At 42.2% G+C, this 16378-nt stretch overlaps 1 protein-coding gene across 1 annotated transcript; it reads left to right on the top strand.

Annotated features, from left to right (window-relative positions):
- Positions 1 to 307: 307 nt before the first annotated feature.
- ABRACL (ABRA C-terminal like) lies at positions 308 to 16157 on the top strand. Its single transcript, XM_068116611.2, has 3 exons — positions 308 to 357; positions 12254 to 12326; positions 14335 to 16157. The coding sequence occupies exons 2-3, from the start codon at positions 12266 to 12268 to the stop codon at positions 14517 to 14519; spliced, it is 246 nt and encodes an 81-aa protein (XP_067972712.1). The 5' UTR covers positions 308 to 357; positions 12254 to 12265; the 3' UTR covers positions 14520 to 16157.
- Positions 16158 to 16378: the final 221 nt, after the last annotated feature.

Genomic DNA, 16378 nt, shown 5'->3' with positions numbered 1-16378 from the left:
GGACGTTAAGCCGGGTGTCCCATCTGCTAGCATTATTAGGTGGACGTTAAGGATCCCACAGTGTCCTTTGTGAAGAGTAGGCGAGGTATCGCCGGCATCCTGAACAAATTACAAATGCTTGTTCAAGTTAGTGCAATAGTCACATGACGTATTCAATTTATTGACCAATCCAAGGAAACGACTCGTCCTTCAGATTATGTCGTCACAATGATCACAAACCGACGTGAAATAACCGGAATCGTAAGCGCGGTCACGTGATATTCAAATATCCCTTGGGTCTTTCCTCATTAATATTAATATATAAATTTGTGGGCGGAGCACAATCAGTTCCCTCGTCGACTGAACTTCTGTTGACAGGTGTGTGTTGTTTGAACGATTAATTAGTTACCTTGTTTTGTAATTATCAGTTTTATGTCAATATATGATTTAAAAAGTCGATACCGTGGTGCGGATGTAAAATGTGGACGTGATTAAGATTGTTTAACGGTTTATCCACGAGTAAGTGAGCTTTGGGTGTAATTATCCATCATAATAATAATAACCCCACACAAATTAGTCAATGTCACAATGGTATCCCAGAAAATTTCTGACGTTTCAAAGTGTTTTTATTCAAGTTTTAGCGTTAAAACCTTCATTTGAAATCTGAACCGACACACGAGAGCCACGTGATGCGGAAGGGCGTGACCGGAATTTTGTGGCGGTTTACAGTTCGTGTAAATACTCTTCCTCCGAATCCGCTGCACTAAGTAAGATCTACATGAATCTATCCATGACCATGGGGACCGGCATTTAAAATATACTGCATGCGAAAACGATGCTTCCCAAGGGCAGAAAGTAATCGATGTAAATCAAAATTACTCATTTAATCCGCGTATTAAACATTTTCGTTGAGTTTTGAATGATTATTACGAGAATAAATACAAGGAAAACAAGTACAGATACATTCAAAGTACACACCGCCCCCATGCCAAACAAATAAATAAATAACATCCTCCAGCGCGGCATTGCGGGGGCGCCAGCAGCGCTGGAGACACCGCAGCGCATGCGCAGCTCATAGAGACTATTGGGAGGGAGAGGAGCACAATAATTGATTGGTTAATTGCATAATTAAAATCAATAAACAGCAATCATGAAATATTTCTTAATCAATTGGTTAATATCAAACCTAAACCACAAGTGCTTCATACGAAGTTGTAACTTCATCCGAATGAAAATTAATTAAATAAGAAATTGATTAATCAATAAATCAAGAATATCCTTTAGAGCCACGTCACTTGGTCATTGTAACTCATCTTGTTGTGGACATTGCTACTATAACTCATCTTGTTGTGGACATTGCTACTATAACTCATCTTGTTGTGGACATTTCTACTATAACTCATCTTGTTGGAGAGTTGTTAGCGCTACTATAACTCATCTTGTTGTGGGGTTGTTAGCGCGACTAGAACTCATCTTGTTGGAGGGTTGTTAGCGCTACTATAACTCATCTTGTTGGAGGGTTGTTAGCGCTACTATAACTCATCTTGTTGGAGGGTTGTTAGCGCTACTATAACTCATCTTGTTGTAGGGTTGTTAGCGCTACTATAACTCATCTTGTTGAAGGGTTGTTAGCGCTACTATAACTCATCTTGTTGGAGGGTTGTTAGCGCTACTATAACTCATCTTGTTGGAGGGTTGTTAGCGCTACTATAACTCATCTTGTTGGAGGGTTGTTAGCGCTACTATAACATCTTGTTGGAGGGTTGTTAGCGCTACTATAACTCATCTTGTTGGAGGGTTGTTAGCGCTACTATAACTCATGTTGTTGTAGGGTTGTTAGCGCTAATATAACTCATCTTGTTGGCAGGTTGTTGGCCCTGCTATAACTCATCTTGTTGGAGGGTTGTTAGCTCTGCTATAACTCATCTTGTTGTGGGGTTGTTAGCGCTACTATAACTCATCTTGTTGAAGGGTTGTTAGCACTACTACAGCTCATCTTGTTGGAGGGTTGTTAGCGCTACTATAACTCATCTTGTTGGAGGGTTGTTAGCACTACTATAACTCATCTTGTTGGAGGGTTGTTAGCGCTACTATAACTCATCTTGTTGGAGGGTTGTTAGCGCTACTATAACTCATCTTGTTGGAGGGTTGTTAGCGCTACTATAACTCATCTTGTTGTAGGGTTGTTAGCGCTAATATAACTCATCTTGTTGGCAGGTTGTTGGCCCTGCTATAACTCATCTTGTTAGAGGGTTGTTAGCTCTGCTATAACTCATCTTGTTGTAGGGTTGTTAGCGCTAATATAACTCATCTTGTTGTACTGTTGTTAGCGCTACTATAACTCATCTTGTTGGAGGGTTGTTAGCGCTAATATAACTCATCCTGTTGGCAGGTTGTTGGCCCTACTATAACTCATCTTGTTGGAGGGTTGTTGGCCCTGCTATAACTCATCTTGTTGTAGGGTTGTTAGCGCTACTATAACTCATCTTGTTGTAGGGTTGTTAGCGCTACTATAACTCATCTTGTTGGAGGGTTGTTGGCCCTGCTATAACTCATCTTGTTGGAGGGTTGTTGGCCCTGCTATAACTCATCTTGTTGGAGGGTTGTTAGCGCTAATATAACTCATCTTGTTGTAGGGTTGTTAGCGCTAATATAACTCATCTTGTTGTAGGGTTGTTAGCGCTACTATAACTCATCTTGTTGGAGGGTTGTTAGCGCTACTATAACTCATCTTGTTAGAGGGTTGTTAGCGCTACTATAACTCATCTTGTTGGAGGGTTGTTAGCTCTAGTATAACTCATCTTGTTGTAGGGTTGTTAGCGCTACTATAACTCATCTTGTTGGAGGGTTGTTAGCTCTAGTATAACTCATCTTGTTGTAGGGTTGTTAGCGCTACTATAACTCATCTTGTTGTAGGGTTGTTAGCGCTAATATAACTCAACTTGTTGGAGGGTTGTTAGCGCTACTATAACTCATCTTGTTGGAGGGTTGTTAGCGCTACTATAACTCATCTTGTTGGAGGGTTGTTAGCGCTACTATAACTCATCTTGTTGGAGGGTTATTAGCTCTAGTATAACTCATCTTGTTGGAGGGTTGTTAGCTCTGCTATAACTCTTCTTGTTGAAGGCCTGTTAGCGCTACTATAACTCATCTTGTTGGAGGGTTGTTAGCACTACTATAACTCATCTTGTTGGAGGGTTGTTAGCGCTACTATAACTCATCTTGTTGTAGGGTTGTTAGCGCTACTATAACTCATCTTGTTGAAGGGTTGTTAGCGCTACTATAACTCATCTTGTTGGAGGGTTGTTAGCGCTACTATAACTCATCTTGTTGGAGGGTTGTTAGCGCTACTATAACTCATCTTGTTGGAGGGTTGTTAGCGCTACTATAACTCATCTTGTTGGAGGGTTGTTAGCGCTACTATAACTCATCTTGTTGGAGGGTTGTTAGCGCTACTATAACTCATCTTGTTGTAGGGTTGTCAGCGCTAATATAACTCATCTTGTTGTAGGGTTGTCAGTGCTAATATAACTCATCTTGTTGTAGGGTTGTCAGTGCTAATATAACTCATCTTGTTGGCAGGTTGTTGGCCCTGCTATAACTCATCTTGTTGGAGGGTTGTTAGCTCTGCTATAACTCATCTTGTTGTAGGGTTGTTAGCGCTACTATAACTCATCTTGTTGAAGGGTTGTTAGTGCTACTACAACTCATCTTGTTGGAGGGTTGTTAGCGCTACTATAACTCATCTTGTTGGTGGGTTGTTGGCCCTGCTATAACTCATCTTGTTGGAGGGTTGTTAGCGCTAATATAACTCATCTTGTTGTTGGGTTGTTAGTGCTAATATAACTCATCTTGTTGGAGGGTTGTTAGCCCTGCTATAACTCATCTTGTTGGAGGGTTGTTAGCTCTGCTATAACTCATCTTGTTGGAGGGTTGTTAGCTCTGCTATAACTCATCTTGTTGTAGGGTTGTTAGCTCTGCTATAACTCATCTTGTTGTTGGGTTGTTAGCTCTGCTATAACTCATCTTGTTGGAGGGTTGTTAGCCCTGCTATAACTCATCTTGTTGGAGGGTTGTTAGCTCTGCTATAACTCATCTTGTTGGAGGGTTGTTAGCTCTGCTATAACTCATCTTGTTGTAGGGTTGTTAGCTCTGCTATAACTCATCTTGTTGTTGGGTTGTTAGCTCTGCTATAACTCATCTTGTTGGAGGGTTGTTAGCCCTGCTATAACTCATCTTGTTGGAGGGTTGTTAGCTCTGCTATAACTCATCTTGTTGGAGGGTTGTTAGCTCTGCTATAACTCATCTTGTTGGAGGGTTGTTAGCTCTGCTATAACTCATCTTGTTGGAGGGTTGTTAGTGCTAATATAACTCATCTTGTTGGAGGGTTGTTAGCCCTGCTATAACTCATCTTGTTGGAGGGTTGTTAGCTCTGCTATAACTCATCTTGTTGGAGGGTTGTTAGCTCTGCTATAACTCATCTTGTTGTAGGGTTGTTAGCTCTGCTATAACTCATCTTGTTGTTGGGTTGTTAGCTCTGCTATAACTCATCTTGTTGGAGGGTTGTTAGCCCTGCTATAACTCATCTTGTTGGAGGGTTGTTAGCTCTGCTATAACTCATCTTGTTGGAGGGTTGTTAGCTCTGCTATAACTCATCTTGTTGTAGGGTTGTTAGCTCTGCTATAACTCATCTTGTTGTTGGGTTGTTAGCTCTGCTATAACTCATCTTGTTGGAGGGTTGTTAGCCCTGCTATAACTCATCTTGTTGGAGGGTTGTTAGCTCTGCTATAACTCATCTTGTTGGAGGGTTGTTAGCTCTGCTATAACTCATCTTGTTGGAGGGTTGTTAGCTCTGCTATAACTCATCTTGTTGGAGGGTTGTTAGTGCTAATATAACTCATCTTGTTGGAGGGTTGTTAGCCCTGCTATAACTCATCTTGTTGGAGGGTTGTTAGCTCTGCTATAACTCATCTTGTTGGAGGGTTGTTAGCTCTGCTATAACTCATCTTGTTGTAGGGTTGTTAGCTCTGCTATAACTCATCTTGTTGTTGGGTTGTTAGCTCTGCTATAACTCATCTTGTTGGAGGGTTGTTAGCCCTGCTATAACTCATCTTGTTGGAGGGTTGTTAGCTCTGCTATAACTCATCTTGTTGGAGGGTTGTTAGCTCTGCTATAACTCATCTTGTTGTAGGGTTGTTAGCTCTGCTATAACTCATCTTGTTGTTGGGTTGTTAGCTCTGCTATAACTCATCTTGTTGGAGGGTTGTTAGCCCTGCTATAACTCATCTTGTTGGAGGGTTGTTAGCTCTGCTATAACTCATCTTGTTGGAGGGTTGTTAGCTCTGCTATAACTCATCTTGTTGGAGGGTTGTTAGCTCTGCTATAACTCATCTTGTTGGAGGGTTGTTAGCTCTGCTATAACTCATCTTGTTGAAGGGTTGTTAGCTCTGCTATAACTCATCTTGTTGTTGGGTTGTTAGCTCTGCTATAACTCATCTTGTTGGAGGGTTGTTAGCTCTGCTATAACTCATCTTGTTGGAGGGTTGTTAGCTCTGCTATAACTCATCTTGTTGTGGGGTTGTTAGCTCTACAATAACTCATCTTGTTGGAGGGTTGTTGGCGCTACTATAACTCTTCTTGTTGGAGGGTTGTTAGCTCTGCTATAACTCATCTTGTTGGAGGGTAGTTAGCTCTGCTATAACTCTTCTTGTTGGAGGGTTGTTAGCTCTGCTATAACTCATCTTGTTGGAGGGTTGTTAGCTCTGCAATAACTCATCTTGTTGTGGGGTTGTTGTCCCTGCTATAACTCATCTTGTTGGAGGGTTGTTAGCTCTAGTATAACTCATCTTGTTGGAGGGTTGTTAGCTCTGCTATAACTCATCTTGTTGGAGGGTTGTTAGCTCTGCTATAACTCATCTTGTTGTAGGGTTGTTAGCTCTAGTGTAACTCATCTTGTTGTAGGGTTGTTAGCGCTACTCGAACTCATCTTGTTGGAGGGTTGTTAGCGCTACTCTAACCCATCTTGTTGGAGGGTTGTTAGCGCTACTATAACTCATCTTGTTGTAGGGTTGTTAGTGCTACTGTAACTCATCTTGTTGGAGGGTTGTTAGCGCTACTCTAACTCATCTTGTTGGAGGGTTGTTAGCGCTACTATAACTCATCTTGTTGGAGGGTTGTTAGCGCTAATATAACTCATCTTGTTGGAGGGTTGTTAGCGCTACTATAACTCATCTTGTTGTGGGGTTGTTAGTGCTACTATAACTCATCTTGTTGTAGGGTTGTTAGCGCTACTATAACTCATCTTGTTGGAGGTTTGTTAGCGCTACTATAACTCATCTTGTTGGAGGGTTGTTTGTGCTACTATAACTCATCTTGTTGTAGGGTTGTTAGCGCGACTATAACTAATCTTGTTGGAGGGTTGTTAGCGCTACTATAACTCATCTTGTTGTAGGGTTGTTAGCGCTAATATAACTCATCTTGTTGGAGGGTTGTTAGCGCTACTATAACTCATCTTGTTGTCGGGTTGTTAGCGCGAGTATAACTCATCTTGTTGGAGGGTTGTTAGCGCTACTATAACTCATCTTGTTGTAGGGTTGTTAGCGCTACTATAACTCATCTTGTTGTAGGGTTGTTTGCGCTACTATAACTCATCTTGTTGTAGGGTTGTTAGCGCTACTATAACTCATCTTGTTGTAGGGTTGTTAGCGCTACGATAACTCATCTTGTTTTAGGGTTGTTCGCGCTACTTGAGCTCATCTTGTTGTAGGGTTGTTAGCGCTAATATAACTCATCTTGTTGTAGGGTTGTTAGCGCTAATATAACTCATCTTGTTGTAGGGTTGTTAGCGCGACTGTAACTCATCTTGTTGGAGGGTTGTTCGCGCTACTTGAACTCATCTTGTTGTAGGGTTGTTAGCGCGAATAAACCTCATCTTGTTGGAGGGTTGTTAGCGCTACTATAACTCATCTTGTTGTAGGGTTATTAGCGCTACTATAACTCATCTTGTTGGAGGGTTGTTTGCGCTACTTGAACTCATCTTGTTGTAGGGTTGTTAGCGCCAATATAACTCATCTTGTTGTAAGGTTGTTAGCGCTAATATAACTCATCTTGTTGGCAGGTTGTTAGCTCTAGAATAACTCATCTTGTTGTAGGGTTGTTAGCGCTAATATAACTCATCTTGTTGTAGGGTTGTTAGCGCTAACATAACTTATCTTGTTGTGGGGTTGTTAGCGCTAATATAACTCATCTTGTTGTAGGGTTGTTAGCGCTACTATAACTCATCTTGTTGTAGGGTTGTTAGCGCTAACATAACTTATCTTGTTGTAGGGTTATTAGCACTAATATAACTCATCATGTTGTAGGTTTGTTAGCTCTAGTATAACTCATCTTGTTGGAGGGTTGTTAGCGCTACTATAACTCATCTTGTTGGCGGGTTGTTAGCTCTAGTATAACTCATCTTGTTGTAGGGTTGTTAGCGCTAATATAACTCATCTTGTTGTTGGGTTGTTAGCGCTAATATAACTCATCTTGTTGTAGAGTTGTTAGCTCTAGTATAACTCATCTTGTTGGAGGGTTGTTAGCGCTACTATAACTCTTCTTGTTGGAGGGTTGTTAGGTCTGCTATAACTCATCTTGTTGTAGGGTTGTTAGTGCTAATATAACTCATCTTGTTGGCAGGTTGTTGGCCCTGCTATAACTCATCTTGTTGGAGGGTTGTTAGCTCTGCTATAACTCATCTTGTTGTAGGGTTGTTAGCGCTACTATAACTCATCTTGTTGAAGGGTTGTTAGCGCTACTACAGCTCATCTTGTTGGAGGGTTGTTAGCGCTACTATAACTCATCTTGTTGGAGGGTTGTTAGCACTACTATAACTCATCTTGTTGGAGGGTTGTTAGCGCTACTATAACTCATCTTGTTGGAGGGTTGTTAGCGCTACTATAACTCACCTTGTTGGAGGGTTGTTAGCGCCACTATAACTCATCTTGTTGTAGGGTTGTTAGCGCTAATATAACTCATCTTGTTGGCAGGTTGTTGGCCCTGCTATAACTCATCTTGTTAGAGGGTTGTTAGCTCTGCTATAACTCATCTTGTTGTAGGGTTGTTAGTGCTAATATAACTCATCTTGTTGTACTGTTGTTAGCGCTACTATAACTCATCTTGTTGGAGGGTTGTTAGCACTAATATAACTCATCCTGTTGGCAGGTTGTTGGCCCTACTATAACTCATCTTGTTGGAGGGTTGTTGGCCCTGCTATAACTCATCTTGTTGTAGGGTTGTTAGTGCTAATATAACTCATCTTGTTGTAGGGTTGTTAGCGCTACTATAACTCATCTTGTTGGAGGGTTGTTGGCCCTGCTATAACTCATCTTGTTGGAGGGTTGTTGGCCCTGCTATAACTCATCTTGTTGAAGGGTTGTTAGCGCTAATATAACTCATCTTGTTGTAGGGTTGTTAGCGCTAATATAACTCATCTTGTTGTAGGGTTGTTAGCGCTAATATAACTCATCTTGTTGGAGGGTTGTTAGTGCTACTATAACTCATCTTGTTAGAGGGTTGTTAGCGCTACTATAACTCATCTTGTTAGAGGGTTGTTAGCGCTACTATAACTCATCTTGTTGGAGGGTTGTTAGCTCTAGTATAACTCATCTTGTTGTAGGGTTGTTAGCGCTACTATAACTCATCTTGTTGTAGGGTTGTTAGCGCTACTATAACTCATCTTGTTGGAGGGTTGTTAGCGCTACTATAACTCATCTTGTTGGAGGGTTGTTAGCGCTACTATACCTCATCTTGTTGGAGCGTTATTAGCTCTAGTATAACTCATCTTGTTGGAGGGTTGTTAGCTCTGCTATAACTCTTCTTGTTGAAGGCCTGTTAGCGCTACTATAACTCATCTTGTTGGAGGGTTGTTAGCGCTACTATAACTCATCTTGTTGGAGAGTTGTTAGCTCTAGTATAACTCATCTTGTTGGAGGGTTGTTAGCTCTGCTATAACTCTTCTTGTTGGAGGGTTGTTAGCGCTACTATAACTCATCTTGTTGGAGGGTTGTTAGCGCTACTATAACTCATCTTGTTGTAGGGTTGTTAGCGCTACTATAACTCATCTTGTTGAAGGGTTGTTAGCGCTACTATAACTCATCTTGTTGGAGGCTTGTTAGCGCTACTATAACTCATCTTGTTGGAGGGTTGTTAGCGCTACTATAACTCATCTTGTTGGAGGGTTGTTAGCGCTACTATAACTCATCTTGTTGGAGGGTTGTTAGCGCTACTATAACTCATCTTGTTGGAGGGTTGTTAGCGCTACTATAACTCATCTTGTTGTAGGGTTGTTAGCGCTAATATAACTAATCTTGTTGGCAGGTTGTTGGCCCTGCTATAACTCATCTTGTTGGAGGGTTGTTAGCTCTGCTATAACTCATCTTGTTGTAGGGTTGTTAGCGCTACTATAACTCATCTTGTTGAAGGGTTGTTAGCGCTACTCCAACTCATCTTGTTTGAGGGTTGTTAGCGCTACTATAACTCATCTTGTCGGAGGGTTGTTAGCACTACTATAACTCATCTTGTTGGAGGGTTGTTAGCGCTACTATAACTCATCTTGTTGGAGGGTTGTTAGCGCTACTATAACTCATCTTGTTGGAGGGTTGTTAGCGCTACTATAACTCATCTTGTTGTAGGGTTGTTAGCGCTAATATAACTCATCTTGTTGGCAGGTTGTTGGCCCTGCTATAACTCATCTTGTTAGAGGGTTGTTAGCTCTGCTATAACTCATCTTGTTGTAGGGTTGTTAGCGGTAATATAACTCATCTTGTTGTACTGTTGTTAGCGCTACTATAACTCATCTTGTTGGAGGGTTGTTAGCACTAATATAACTCATCTTGTTGGCAGGTTGTTGGCCCTGCTATAACTCATCTTGTTGGAGGGTTGTTGGCCCTGCTATAACTCATCTTGTTGTAGGGTTGTTAGCGCTACTATAACTCATCTTGTTGGAGGGTTGTTGGCCCTCCTATAACTCATCTTGTTGGAGGGTTGTTGGCCCTGCTATAACTCATCTTGTTGGAGGGTTGTTAGCGCTAATATAACTCATCTTGTTGTAGGGTTGTTAGCGCTAATATAACTCATCTTGTTGGAGGGTTGTTAGCCCTGCTATAACTCATCTTGTTGGAGGGTTGTTAGCTCTGCTATAACTCATCTTGTTGGAGGGTTGTTAGCTCTGCTATAACTCATCTTGTTGTAGGGTTGTTAGCTCTGCTATAACTCATCTTGTTGTAGGGTTGTTAGCTCTGCTATAACTCATCTTGTTGTTGGGTTGTTAGCTCTGCTATAACTCATCTTGTTGGAGGGTTGTTAGCCCTGCTATAACTCATCTTGTTGGAGGGTTGTTAGCTCTGCTATAACTCATCTTGTTGGAGGGTTGTTAGCTCTTCTATAACTCATCTTGTTGGAGGGTTGTTAGCTCTGCTATAACTCATCTTGTTGGAGGGTTGTTAGCTCTGCTATAACTCATCTTGTTGTAGGGTTGTTAGCTCTGCTATAACTCATCTTGTTGTTGGGTTGTTAGCTCTGCTATAACTCATCTTGTTGGAGGGTTGTTAGCTCTGCTATAACTCATCTTGTTGGAGGGTTGTTAGCTCTGCTATAACTCATCTTGTTGTGGGGTTGTTAGCTCTACAATAACTCATCTTGTTGGAGGGTTGTTGGCGCTACTATAACTCTTCTTGTTGGAGGGTTGTTAGCTCTGCTATAACTCATCTTGTTGGAGGGTTGTTAGCTCTGCTATAACTCATCTTGTTGGAGGGTAGTTAGCTCTGCTATAACTCTTCTTGTTGGAGGGTTGTTAGCTCTGCTATAACTCATCTTGTTGGAGGGTTGTTAGCGCTACTATAACTCATCTTGTTGTAGGGTTGTTAGCGCTACTATAACTCATCTTGTTGAAGGGTTGTTAGCGCTACTATAACTCATCTTGTTGGAGGGTTGTTAGCGCTACTATAACTCATCTTGTTGGAGGGTTGTTAGCGCTACTATAACTCATCTTGTTGTAGGGTTGTTAGCGCTACTATAACTCATCTTGTTGAAGGGTTGTTAGCGCTACTATAACTCATCTTGTTGGAGGGTTGTTAGCGCTACTATAACTCATCTTGTTGGAGGGTAGTTAGCTCTCGTATAACTCATCTTGTTGTAGGGTTGTTAGTGCTACTGTAACTCATCTTGTTGTAGGGTTGTTAGCGCTACTATAACTCTTCTTGTTGGAGGGTTGTTAGCTCTGCTATAACTCATCTTGTTGGAGGGTAGTTAGCTCTAGTATAACTCATCTTGTTGGAGGGTTGTTAGCGCTAATATAACTCATCTTGTTGGAGGGTTGTTAGCGCTACTATAACTCATCTTGTTGGAGGGTTGTTCACGCTACTTTAACTCTTCTTGTTGGAGGGTTGTTAGCGCTACTATAACTCATCTTGTTGTAGGGTTGTTAGCTCTGCTATAACTCATCTTGTTGGAGGGTAGTTAGCTCTCGTATAACTCATCTTGTTGTAGGGTTGTTAGTGCTACTGTAACTCATCTTGTTGTAGGGTTGTTAGCGCTAATATAACTCATCTTGTTGTAGGGTTGTTAGCGCTAATATAACTCATCTTGTTGGAGGGTTGTTAGCGCTAATATAACTCATCTTGTTGTAGGGTTGTTAGCCCTACTATAACTCATCTTGTTGTAGGGTTGTTAGCGCTAATATAACTCATCCTGTTGGAGGGTTGTTAGCGCTACTATAACTCATCTTGTTGGAGGGTTGTTCGCGCTAATATAACTCATCTTGTTGGAAGGTTGTTAGCGCTAATATAACTCATCTTGTTGGAGGGTTGTTAGCGCTACTATAACTCATCTTGTTGGAGGGTTGTTCGCGCTACTTTAACTCATCTTGTTGTAGGGTTGTTAGCGCTACTATAACTCTACTTGTTGGAGGGTTGTTAGCGCTAATAGAACTCATCTTGTTGTAGGGTTGTTAGCGCTACTATAACTCATCTTGTTGGACGGTTGTTAGCGCTAATATAACTCATCTTGTTGGAGGGTTGTTAGCGCTACTATAACTCATCTTGTTGGATGGTTGTTAGCGCTACTATAACTCATCTTGTTGGAGGGTTGTTAGCGCTACTATAACTCATCTTGTTGGAGGGTTGTTAGCGCTAATATAACTCATCTTGTTGTAGGGTTGTTAGCGCTAATATAACTCATCTTGTTGGCGGGTTGTTGGCCCTGCTCTAACTCCGTTACTGCCCTTTTCCTTCCTCAGGTGAGACACGCTATGAACACAGCAGCTGATGTGTCTTTGTTGATGGAGGAGATCAAACGACTTGGGAAAACAGGTAAATTGTCCGAATAGCGACCTGTGATTTTTATTCTCCCCTCTTTGTGCTTCACCTGTCAAGGCAATAAAAGTCAACTTGCACACAGGAGAAAGCTGAAAAGTTTGAGACCTCACCTGTTTTGTTTTGTTCTGTTCGTTTTAGCTACTCTGTCCAATACCTGTATAATGTTCGTGGAAAGGTTAGCTGTTCAGATGTTGCCAATATGTTCTTTGTCTTGGTGCTCATTTGGCGCGCACTTTGTGCTCACTTAGCGCTCACTCTGTACTCATTTGGTGCTCATTTTGTCCTCATTTGGTGCTCATTTTCTGCTCACTTTGTGCTCACTTAGCGCTCACTTTGTACTCATTTGGTGCTCATTTTGACCTCATTTGGTGCTCATTTTCTGCTCACTTGGCGCTCGATTTGTACTCATTTGGTGCTCATTTTGTGCTCATTTGGTGCTTGTTCACTTAGTGCTCACTTGGCGCTCATTTGGTGATTGTTCACTTGGCGCTCACTTGGTGCTCATTTGGCGCTCACTTCATACTCATTTGGTGCTCACTTGGCGCTCATTTGGTGCTTGTTCACTTGGTGCTCATTTGGCTCTCACTTCGTACTCACTTGGTGCTCACTTGGCGCTCATTTGGTGCTTGTTCACTTGGTGCTCATTTGGCGCTCACTTCGTACTCACTTGGTGCTCACTTGGCGCTCATTTGGTGCTTGTTCATTTGGTGCTCATTTTTTGCTCACTTGGTGCTCACTTGGCGCTCACTTGGTGTTCACTCTGTACTAATTTGGTGTTCACTTGGTGCTCATTTTGTGCTCATTTGGTGCTTGTTCACTTAGTGCTCACTTGGTGCTCATTTGGTGCTTGTTCACTTGGCGCTCACTTGGTGCTCATTTGGCGCTCGCTTCGTACTCATTTGGTGCTCACTTGGCGCTCATTTGGTGCTTGTTCACTTGGTGCTCATTTTCCGCTCACTTGGCGCTCACTTTGTACTAATTTGGTTCTCACTTGGCGTTCATTTGGTGCTCACTTGGCGCTCACTTGGTGTTCACTTTGTACTAATTTGGTGCTCACTTGGCGCTCATTTGGTGCTTGTTCACTTGGTGCTCATTTTCCGCTCACTTGGCGCTCACTTTGTACTAATTTGGTGCTCACTTGGCGCTCATTTGGTGCTTGTTCACTTGGTGCTCATTTTCCAAACTTGGTGCTCACTTGGCGCTCACTTGGCGCTGACTTTGTACTCATTTGGTGCTCACTTGGCGCTGACTTTGTACTCATTTGGTGCTCATTTGGTGCTTGTTCCCTTCGTGCTCACTTGGCGCTCACTTTGTACTAATTTGTGCTCACTTGGCGCTCATTTGGTGCTTGTTCACTTGGTGCTCATTTTCCGCTCACTTGGCGCTCACTTGGTGCTCATTTGGCGCTCGCTTCGTACTCATTTGGTGCTCACTTGGCGCTCATTTGGTGCTTGTTCACTTGGTGCTCATTTTCCGCTCACTTGGCGCTCACTTTGTACTAATTTGGTGCTCACTTGGCACTCATTTGGTGCTCACTTGGTGTTCATTTTGTACTACTTTGGTGCTCACTTGGCGCTCATTTGGTGCTTGTTCACTTGGTGCTCATTTTCCGCTCACTTGGCGCTCACTTTGTACTAATTTTGTGCTCACTTGGCGCTCATTTGGTGCTTGTTCACTTGGTGCTCATTTTCCAAACTTTGTACTCATTTGGTGCTCACTTGGCGCTCATTTGGTGCTTGTTCACTTGGTGCTCATTTTCCAAACTTTGTACTCATTTGGTGCTCACTTGGCGCTCACTTGGCGCTGACTTTGTACTCATTTGGTGCTCATTTTGCGCTCATTTGGTGCTTGTTCCCTTCGTGCTCACTTGTCGCTCACTGCCAGTTGCATCCATCATTGACCTGCTGGACGCTGGATTGTTTTGTATGAAGTTTCAACCATTTATATGTTGATGTTATACTTGGGATACTTGATACTTGCTTCCTCTTCTCTCATGTTGCAGAGCCCGACGGTCGTTTCTGCGTGACCTTTGGCACCCTGTTTGCTGATGAAAGATGTGTTCAGATGTTTGAGGCCCTGGTAGGGACGTTACGTGCTGCCAAGAAACAACATTTGATCGATTTTCCCCACGAAATGCTCTTCCAGGGGGTCCACGATGACGTGCTCATCGAGCGGCTCCAATCTTGATGGAGCTCAGTGCCTCTCACATCGCATCGTTTCGTCTTCACTCTGCTGTGTCCATTTTCCTTTATTGCTTTCATTACTGCGTTGAGTTTCATAGTTCGTTTTTCAAATGTTTTCTTGTTTTTGTTAATCATTTCCATTGCAAGATGTGCACTTGAATGATATTGTTCACCAACACGTACATTTTTTTTTTTTTGTATACAAGATCGAGGTTCGTGAAAGAGCTAACATTAATCACACGAAAAGTAAACCGACACATAAAACACAAAATAAGGCGAGCGGAACACAAGATGGGAAGAGAGGGGGAAGGACACAAACACAACATTTGAGAGCAAGGACACCGAGAGAAATGTGGGAGGGGGAGGGCTTGGGGGGAGGTGGGAGAGGTATAAAACATATCAACACTGCAAGGACTTCCAGGAAAGAATTTGGAATTTCAAAAAAATCGTGTATCTGGGGTGAATTAGCGGGGGGTAGAAAAGATCAAGGTTTGGATTGGGGAAGATAAGAGATGGTGGTGAACAGCTGTTTTAAAGACCTGGAGGGTGGAGTGGGATTGAAGAGAGTGAGGGAGTTTGTTCCAGAGGCGGGAGAAAAGAGGAATGAAGTGGTGAAGGTGAGCAGAGAGTCTTGATTTTGGCAGTTTAACCATAAGAGGGTTGCAGGCAGATCTTGTGCGACCTGTAGGAATATTTGGGGGACAGAGCGCAGAGAGAGCTGGAGGAGCAAGGCCGGAGAGGAGTCGGTAGAAAACAGAAAGACCACCAACCTGCCTGCGGTGAGTGAGTGAAAGGCCCTCGGAGTTAGCTTCATCGCGGGATGATTCTGAAACAATTCCTTGTTCAACAATTCGAACACAAATCGGAACATTTTCACGAACTCCTAAATGCTACCACAAGTTCATTCAACTCACTAGGTTCACAAATCGGAACGTTTTTCACTAACTCATGAATGCTAACACAAATCCATTCAACATGTCGAATGGTGTTTACTTTTGTGCCTCACTGGAGACTTTTTTTTACACGAACGTAGGTTTTGGTTTGAGTTCCCTAATGACAGAAATGACATGTAAACTTTTAAAAAATGTTGTTGTACTTTGACGTAATTTCACGTCGGACACACAAATCTTTCATTGCGGTACCTCCGCCACGGCGCCACCAAAGGTGGACGGAGGTTATGTTTTCACCCCTGTCTGTCTGTTTGTGAACAAGATATCTCAAAAACGTATGGATGGATTTGGGCGAAACTTGGTGGACAGGTGGTGTGTGTGACAAGGAAGAATCGATTCAATTTTGGTGAAGATCCAGATCCGGATCCAGCTACGAGAATTTTTAAAAAGTGATTCTTCACCATTGGTACATTGAGCCAAAAACGAAACATAGCAGGATATCTCAAAAACTTGCGGACGGATGATTGTGATTAAATGTGATTCTGTATTGTGATTTTCTCATCTACTCTGGGATACAAAACGTAAACTGTTCACCTGGTGGAGGTATGCTCTACATTGAGTGCTGTTGTAGTTGTTAACTGCTCCAGTTTGCATATTTTTGTAAAACTTCAGGTGATTTCATACAATTGATCCTCGGATGTTTTAAGTGCCATGTATATGTATTCTAAATAAAAACCAAGTTGCTGCAACAATGTTAGGGTTGTCAATATCTACTGTAAATGGACGAGGTGTGTGTGTGTGTGTGTGTGTCTGTGTGTGTGTGTGTGTGTGGTGTGTTTGCACCATACTTTTTGTGTCTGTTAATGACGTAGATCTATTAATTAATTACGTACTATTGAAATGTACCTTTTAACTCTTTAGACTGCTGAGACCCTTCAACCTATGAAGACCCTTTAAGATCCTTAAGACCCCA

Source organism: Myxine glutinosa, chromosome 5, assembly GCF_964187855.1.
Source record: "Myxine glutinosa chromosome 5, kmMyxGlut1.1, whole genome shotgun sequence".
Lineage (NCBI taxonomy): Eukaryota > Metazoa > Chordata > Myxini > Myxiniformes > Myxinidae > Myxine > Myxine glutinosa.
This window is presented reverse-complemented; position numbering and strand designations above follow the sequence as displayed.